Source organism: Sinocyclocheilus rhinocerous, unplaced genomic scaffold (assembly GCF_001515625.1).
Source record: "Sinocyclocheilus rhinocerous isolate Xijiao unplaced genomic scaffold, SAMN03320098_v1.1 scaffold8, whole genome shotgun sequence".
In the NCBI taxonomy this organism is placed as follows: Eukaryota; Metazoa; Chordata; class Actinopteri; order Cypriniformes; family Cyprinidae; genus Sinocyclocheilus; species Sinocyclocheilus rhinocerous.
Genome location: NW_015666800.1, coordinates 1,876,664 through 1,885,832, shown reverse-complemented (window position 1 = coordinate 1,885,832; position 9,169 = coordinate 1,876,664). Strand labels below are relative to the sequence as shown.

The window sequence follows — 9,169 nt, the reverse complement described above, 5'->3', positions numbered from 1 at the left end:
TACTGGCTGTTACAGCGGCAGAAAATCAGATTCAACATATTTCTGTACGAGAATGGATTATGTCCAGATACCACTGTGGAACTCATGATGGTTAAGACTGATATTTAAAACAGTTGCAGTTGAGACTTATTGGATACGCATGCATCAGAGGGCTGTTAGTCTGTTACTATGCGTTCGTCTTTCTGAAAGCTCACAGCATGCGACTAGATAAAGATTCCATTTGATATCCAAAGGTAAATGTATTTGTAGAGCACTGCTGTGTGTGTGGCCGTTATGACCCGCAGATTTGAGTCCTCACATCAGGGCGGTGATTCAGGACATCTGCTGAAGCTGACTAGTTCTGGGAGGTCAAAGTGAGTGTTTGTCATATAATGTCATGACAGTGGCATAATGTGATAGGGGCTGTTGCATGAATTCACAATTAAAGCGCAGTGTAAATATGTATTTAGCAGACCCACTTTCTCATAAGGCCTGGAACAACATTCCCAGTTGTCCAGCAATGCGTCCATGTCTCCTATCAAACTAGGATATGCCATCATCTTTTTCTGTGCCTTATCTTTTGTTTTCTTTACTCCCCCAGCCCAAGAATTCAAGGAAAACTACATTTTGTCCTCCCTCTTTCTCACACATACACAGATGACCTAATGCAGGCAAAGGGGACTTTCCAGCATAGTTGTGCAGATGATGCAAACTATTGGAATGTGCTATGAGGACCGGACAGCAAAATCTGTTATCAACAACAATCAATGCAATATCACACATGGGCAAAATTAATGTTGAATGGGGTTACATTTTATTTAATAAATGGGAGAGATAAGAGGAAAATAACAAACAAAACCCAACTAATTCTTATACCTCTAACTACCCTCGTTCACAAAAGGAAATAAATGAAAATACAATTACTTCTCTACCTCCCTATCCAAAAACAATCAATAAAAGGTTCCAACAAAAATGGCGTTGGTCTCCCTACTTCCCCTGAACATTATGTACAATTATTTACAAAGGTGAGCAAACAGGTCCAAATAGGGGCAATCCAGAATCAAGGTCAAAGAACATGCATGGTCGGTATTACGAATGAGTGGGCTAAAACTAACAAACAACAATTGATTTCTCACAGGCAAACACTCAACTGAACACACAAAGATAATCTCAGTCTTACTAACACGTCTGTAACTAACTAGCAGGGTCAAGCAGAGCAAACACAGCAGGTGAGCACAAGGCTGATGGAGGAAGTGACGAAGGATGCTTTTATAGGCAGCTAAGAGTCTAGGAGTCTTCTTCCTGGACAGAGGCACACAAACACCTCCCAAAACAAAAGAAAACACAAAAAGGGACGTAACATATACATTGTGTTTTACCCTTAAGACTAACAAAGACTACATACTAATAGGCTAAAGTCACCATAGAGTTTTTTTTTTGTTTTTTTTTGGTAGAAATATAAAGATGTTCTCTTCTATAACACTAAATGGCAACAAACACCACCATAGATCTTTCATAAACACCTGTGTTACTATTTCCTGTAATGTGAATTAATCGGAGAGCTTTTAATTAATTAATTTTATTTTTGAGACAAAATATGATTTCTAATCATTTCCAGGTTTTAAATGTTATTTAAATACCCCCATCCCCCATGATAAATAAAAAAAAATATATATATAGAAATAATTAAGAAAAAAAAATAATGCCATAAACATAAATATAATTAAACCCCTCTATTTTTGCTTCCTTAAAAATGTTAAATATTTACGTTAACCTTCCTAGTGTAGATGAATGAGAACATACAGTACAATAGGTGGCGATATAAGCTTCCGTTAGTTCTCAGACTTTGAAACATCAAGGAGAAGAAACAGTAGGAAGTGTTTCGCTCCTTGGTTTTGGTTTTAACAGTACCTGCTTTGGGAAAATTACCGGTAAACGTCATTACATCTCTTCTTACAAACTTGCTCCGCTCACAAACACGCAAAAGAATATCTTCTGTCGGTAAGAAACGCAGTGAAGTCATTCAAATGTCACAACCGTGTTAAAGCTTTGAACTTTTTGTATAAAGTCGTAGGTAGATTTAATGAATGAGCATTATACGTTTTTAGTAGTGATTGTTTTAAAGACCTTTACAGTGTAGACGTGTCAATAAGAAATTATCAAATGACAAGCTTTGATTTTAGATAATCAAAAGTTGTCAGTGATGCTTGTATGTAAATTACCTGTACTTTGGTCTATTCTATTCTATTCTGTTGTTTTGTATGCAAAACAATGTTCAAACTCAACTCCAATGTTCAATGTGTTATCCATAATTACCCGTACTTTGGCTATTCTATTCTATTCTATTTTATTCTATCCTCTTATGCTGTTTATGTATGCATGTTGAGCCTGAACTGCATGATCTGACCAAAGGACTTAACAAGATAACAGACTCTAAACTCCAATGTTCAGTGTGTTGCAAGCTGTCATTCTGTCTTTAGATGTCAGAGGTTGACTTTAATCACACAGCAGAACTGCTGCCTTTTTGTGAACTGATTCTGGGACAGATTTCTACAGCTTGTGACCATAATCACTAAAGGACTGACTCAACATTTTTCAGCTGTCTTTTACTGTACGTTTAATCAGCAACTTGTATTTGCATATTTAGTAATCATATTGCTAAGATACGCTGGGGCAACACCTAATTGTTTCACGTCAACATCTGTACTGTACAGAGTAGACTTTGTTGCTTGTAATAAGCTTCTCAGTTACATTTATCTTGTTTTTCTGATTAAGAAAATAAATAGCTTTCATACATATTTTCAGATCATATGCTACCTTCCCTTTTGATATTTATCTCTCATTGGTGGTTTAGCTGTATTGTAGTAAGTTTTATATAATATAATCAGTCACTTTTGTCTGGTTTCTTTTCTTAGGCCCAGAACTGTGTGGAGCAAGTAATTGTTGATGTGATGTGCAGTCCAGGATCGGGGGGACCTGGAGAGGATGCCTCAGTAGAGTATGTGTACTGCAGAGGTGCAATCACAGAGCTTCTTAAATATGGACCAACAGACCTGCACGCTGCCAGCAAAGGCCCAAACCCTCCCAAAATGCTTGTCCTTGTCATTCCAGGTAGGATGCGGAATGTTTCCACTTGGCAAAAAGTCTAAATATACAATATTTAATTAATTAAATTATCCCAAAAGATCATTTAAAGTAGCCTAATTGCTGTGTTAAATGAGAAAAGCATTGAGTAGACATTACAAAAACGAAGCTTTAGTAAGAAACATATTGATTCAACAAATAATTTATTGCACACAAACCTTTAAGGCTACAGTGTAGCCATAATGTTGTTTTCAGAAGCTGCATCTGAAGTGGCATTTAGGTATATTAACACTAACTGTGGCATTAATGCATTTTACACTGCATTTAGAATTGCATAAATAATGCTGTGAGATTAATTAAGCATTAATTTAATTTAATAATTGAAAATTGAAATACACACACACACACACACACACATATATATATATATATATATAATACTCTAAATATGAAACTAAAATGCCAGTATGTGGTGGCAAGTCGCTGTCTAATTGAGCAAGTCATTCAGTCATTCAGCTCGTTTATTTAAACGGCTGATTAATTCAGATCAAAGCAAGTGATTGTCTTTATGATTGGAAACTGAATCACTGGCTCATTTTCATTTCATTCAAAAACAGTTCTGCTCTGGCTTTGTTTGGAATTTTTTTGTTGTTGGTGTAATTGAACAAAACAGGCAATACTGACAATATTATGTCCAAAATGTAACACAAAACTTGCTCTTGCTCATATAAATATAAGACAAAACCCCCATTTTTTGCCATCATGTCTTGAATTTTAGGATCATATAAAGGCTACATTTTGCAGTCAGTCATCCTGCATCATGTTCATCAGCAAGAGGCCTGGGCCGGGGCAGATGCCTTAAATTATAATATATTGTATATTTTAAAATAATGATTTTTATATTTTTATATATTTTTATATTATATTCAGAATTGTGTTTTATTATATAAAAAAAAACCATTAAGTAAAAAAAAATATATGAAAAATTATTATTGTTTGAATATATTTTTCCTCTTAGCTCCTCTTAGTTAGTACATGCTAGTCTAGGACTTGTCTTTCTGACTCAACAATTCAACATATCAACTCAATGATTCAACAATGCCAAAAATGCACGTTAAAATAGTGAGATCACACAAAACCCTCAAAGTTTTATATTATATAAAATAAGATGACATATTCTATTCTATTCTATTCTATTCTTATCCTCATTTGAGCATAGGCTATATAAATAAATAACTTTGGCATTGCTATGTACATAGCCTGTTTTATTTTTTATTTTGCAGTTTCTATATATATATTGTTTTTGAAAGTTACATTTTGAATGTCAGGCAATGTTTGCATAAACTTTAAATCTTTTTAAGTTTTGTTCAGCTTCAAAGCCTATGACTTCACTTCCATAATTAAGACCAAGCACCAAATAAACCTGTCTTGAGGCGAAATGAATATCGTAGACTGAACTGTGTTAGGTTTTGGTTGCCAAGGCATAAATAAACATAACTATTGGAACTAGCCAAATTTGTGTAGTGGTGATTGGTACACAGGTGGGTGAGTGCGTCACAGCTATCTGAAGCATTGGACATAACACAGTCCAACAGATGCAGGGGATATGAAGAAAAGTTCAGTGCAGTCGGGAGTCTACCTTTTTTACACTTGGCCCTGCGTCAAGAGGAAAACCCCAGTGGAAAATGGCTCTATGGGCCACCACTCTTCCCCTGACGGCAGCTTCTAACACATTGAATTCATGGAAAAGCTGTGTAGCTCAGGAGCAGATGTTAAGCACTAAAAATATTGTTTCAGATTATTATGCCTTGTCATAAAGACTATGTTAGAACTGACACTTTAGATGCAACTTTCTTATTTCTACCTTTTAGTTCCTTTCATTTGAGATAGTTCACCAAAAATATATAAAAGTGTTGTCATCATTTCCCACCATCATGCCATTTCAACCTGTATGACTTCTTTCTGTGGAACACAAAAGAAAATTTTTTGAAGAATGTACTGGTCATTTTTTCATGCAATGAATGGAGACTGAAGCTTACAGGCTTAATAAAAGCATTTTAAAGCATAAAAAATGGGTCAATATGACTAACAATATATATTTCAAGTCTTCTATAGCCATTTGATAGTGTGTGAGCTACATATAAAAAAAAAAAAGAATTGTCATTTGAATAAATTTCACTGAAAACGGCCTTAGATAGTTTATTAAAGATCAGTTCATGAGAGATGTAACATCCTATTCATGAACAAATCTGGCCCATTTTGTGAGCCAAAAAACTGCCTCAAAAGAACAAAATTTTCTGTTGGAGTAAAGTGCACAAGTCATGTGAACCACTTTTATGATGATTTTGCATCTTTTTTGAAGCTCGAAAGGTCGAGTCCCATTCATTGTAATGCCATGGAAAGAATAACCAGTAAAATTGTTCAAAACATTCTTTTGTGTTCCATGAAAGAAAGAAAGTCATAGAGGTTTGGAATGACATGAGGGTGAGGAAATGACAAGTTGAAGTGAACAATTCCAGTTGACCTGAACAACAGACCCTGAAAAAAAAAACTTCTGTGGCATGAAACCTCAAATCTCTGTCATCTCTTGTGATTATTGCAGTTATAGAACATGTTTTCCACAGATATAGCTGTTTATGAATGTTCGCTACCAGGACAGCTTAGTTTTACTGAAAGGCATCATGTCCAGGCAGTCATCATTTGTTCATGATTCATTGAATTACTGGATGGCACATGTTTTTTATAGTTGTTCTCATAGCAGTTTGGCTGTCAGTGAAGCGTTTTATGTTGTCACCAAATTTCAGACTTATGAAATCTTGTCTCCCAGTTCCTCTTTGTTTTTCCATCTCCAAAAATAGAAAGGTGACAACGTCTCTTTTTTTCTTATTCTTGAACGATTTACACTACTGTTCAAAAGTTTGGGGTTGGTAAGATTTTTTTAATATATATATATATTTTTGAAAGAAGTCTCTTATGCTCACCATCAAAAGATGAAAAAGTATCAAAAATACAGTAAAATTGTGAAATATTATTACAATTTAAAATAACTGTTTAAAATAACTTTGAATATATTTTAACATGTAATTTATTCCTGTGATGGCAAAGCTTAATTTTCACCATCATTACTCCAGTCTTAAGTGTCACACGATCCTTCAGAAATCATTCTAATATGCTAATTTGGTTATTATTATTATATTATTGTTGAAAATATTTTTGTGGAAACTGAAATTTTTTTTTTCAGGATTCTTTGAAGTTCTTAGTTCAGAAGAGCATTTATTTTAATTTCAAATCTTTTGTAACATTAGAAATGTCTTTAGTGTCAATTTTGATCAATTGAATGTGTCCTTGCTGAATAAAAGTAGTATCATTCCTTTCTTTCTGTTAATTTCTTTCTGTTTTTAAATGACAGTGTACATATAGCACTTTTTTATTTTCTGACATAAACTATTGAAAAAAAGAGATGCCCCAACTGCAGATGTCCTGGAGAGAGAACACAGTCAAGCTGATGACCTTAAAGAGGGCTGCTTTTCACCAGGCTCTGAATGTCACTGAGCATTGTGCTCAATAGACTCCTTATGGGAAACGGAGAGCCCATACGCCGGCACTGTTATTGTAGAACCTGTGCCCTTTTCTCCAGAGATAACGGCAATAATGGCTCTGCAGTCTGGCCAGAGGCTCCCTTGGCTCTTATATCTGCCAGGGCCCGCACAGGTGCTACTGTTTTAATGGGTTTGTTCTGTAAGAATGAGGGACAGTGTTGTATTATTGGAACGAGCACACTGACTGAGCAAAGTAGAAGGAAGCAAATTCCGATTTGGCATCAGAAGACTTTTTTTCAACATTATGTAGTCTTAGTACACCAGCTTAGTGTAAATGATACCAAATTGAACCTTTTTATTGCATGGTGTAAGAAAGCAATCATACTTCCCTAAGTCAATTTTGAAAGATCTGGATTTTTAAATGATCTTTACTCATTAATAGTTAGTACTGTTCAAAATGCCAATTGTTCATTGTCTTTTTCATGTAACTGAGGCATATATCTCCCAAAAAAGATCAAGCTCTATTTGAGTCCTGTTAGACACAGGCATACTGACATATATGTGTGATACATCTAAATCACCTCAGTTCACGTAGCACACTAACCGTGTTAACTGACTAAACCACTGGATGGCAGCAGGTTTGCTGTGTTTTTGCCGATTTTGTATGTCCCCTGCTGAGCATGAAGTGTTTCATGTTGTTTCCTATTATGAAAGCTTTACAGTGGAAGAACAAATAACTTGGTAATAGTACAGCACTGAAATTAGTCAGTTAACAAGGAATTGTCAAGGAACGGTCTAATTGAAATCTTGCTTTTAGAGAGCTTTTAGACCAATTTTTGAGAGAAACCGTTACCTACATGTTATTTATATTTTATCTATATAAAGGTGTTTTTATCTGAATGTTCCACTTTCAATAGCAAATTATCATGTTTACAGCTAAAGCACAGCAGACTTAATGGTGATCTTGTCTGACCTTGAAGAATGTGTAACGACGAATAAATATGAGAAGGATATTTTATATATTAAATTGTAAAAGAAAATTGTTAAGCCCTTTATCATTTTAAAAGAAGTAAAATTGCTTATGATGAGTCCTATTTAAAGTACAGAGATGTTCAGTGTGTCAGGGATAGATATCCAGATGGTTTTGATTTATTGGAACCTGCTGTGCAAAGCACTCTGCTTGTCCCACCAGCTGCATTCAATAGCCCACAGTATCACATTGTTTGATAATTCATAATAATCTTACAAAGATTCCTCTTTCCATCTGTAGACAGTGTGTTGGTTTCACTTGAGGTTGAGGCACATTGTGTTAACGGAGTTAATCAGTGTGGACTTTACTTTAACTCATGGTCCTAGTAACATGGCCTTTTTATCACCAAATGTTTCCAAGGGGTTTCCCTCTCTTTTTGGATATGGAAACTAATATTTATGTCAGTTTTCATGGCTCATGCATGGAACATCTCCAAACCAGCCATCTCTGCTGACCACCTTGCAACTATATAAAATTATATGAACATTCTGCAATTATTATTCTCTTGCTAGCATTTGATGAGCAGGTGGATCAGGAGTTACGATGGGCTTGCCAAGGAGGTTATTATTTTTGCTTTTTCATGCATTTATGGGATTTCAGGCATAATGCTTTTAGGAATGTTAGCCGGAGGTTTGATTTGATTGCCAGTCCAGCACTGACCTTTTACCCTCCCCTCTAGTCTTGCATAGCGAATCTTTAACTCTTTACTATTTTTATATATTTAAAAATGTAAAAAATTGCTGATTTGGTCCTCAAGAAACATTTCTCATTATTATCAATGTTGTAGCAGTTGTGCTGCTTAATATTTTTGTAGAAAACTTGATATTTTTTTTACAGGATTCTTTGATGGATGGAAATTTTAAAAGAACAGAATTTATTGTTAATAGATTTTTATAAATGTCTTTACTGTCACTTTTGATCAAATTAGTGTGTCCTTGCAACCTTCTACGTACCTTGGCAATAATCGTCACTGGCTAGTACATTTTTTAGTTTACGCGCCAGACTGACACACTATATATATATATATATATGTGTGTGTGTGTGTGTGTGTATATATATATATAAAGCTAATGTTTGTAGCATGGCACAGCTTTTTAAATATCTGAATGTACACTCTTTAACATCAGTCAGTCAAGCATTATAATATGATAATGTGGTAATCACGCATTATTTAATGATAGAACTTTAGTAATTAGAATTAAAACTTGGTAACCATGTATGAATGCATATTTGTCATTTAACTGAACTTAGAACTGGTGGTGGTACTTAAGATATTGTTGGTCATTCAGTGTTTCTGTAAAAAAAGGGGAAAAAAACGAACAATAATACTGATAAGATAATAATGCTGCTACGAATTCTACTACTTATAACAATATAAAACACACTAAGAAATAATGAGTTACTGGGTTCATGAATATGAATCAGATTGTCTGCATTCGCTCAAACTGATTTGCTGAAATCAAAACAGTGACTGTAATAGATGAGCGCCAGCCAATGAGATTGCCATTTGCGATTTCTCTCTCTCTCTCTCTCTCTC

At 34.7% G+C, this 9,169-nt stretch overlaps 1 protein-coding gene across 1 annotated transcript in view; it reads left to right on the top strand.

Moving 5' to 3' along the window:
* Nucleotides 1–273: 273 nt before the first annotated feature.
* ldah (lipid droplet associated hydrolase) overlaps nucleotides 274–9,169 on the top strand; it is a 52,211-nt gene continuing 43,315 nt past the window's right edge. Inside the window, 5 exon segments of the mRNA XM_016544581.1 lie at nucleotides 274–353; nucleotides 581–650; nucleotides 1,854–1,980; nucleotides 2,895–2,920; nucleotides 2,922–3,090. Coding sequence (XP_016400067.1) covers nucleotides 274–353; nucleotides 581–650; nucleotides 1,854–1,980; nucleotides 2,895–2,920; nucleotides 2,922–3,090 — 472 coding nt within the window.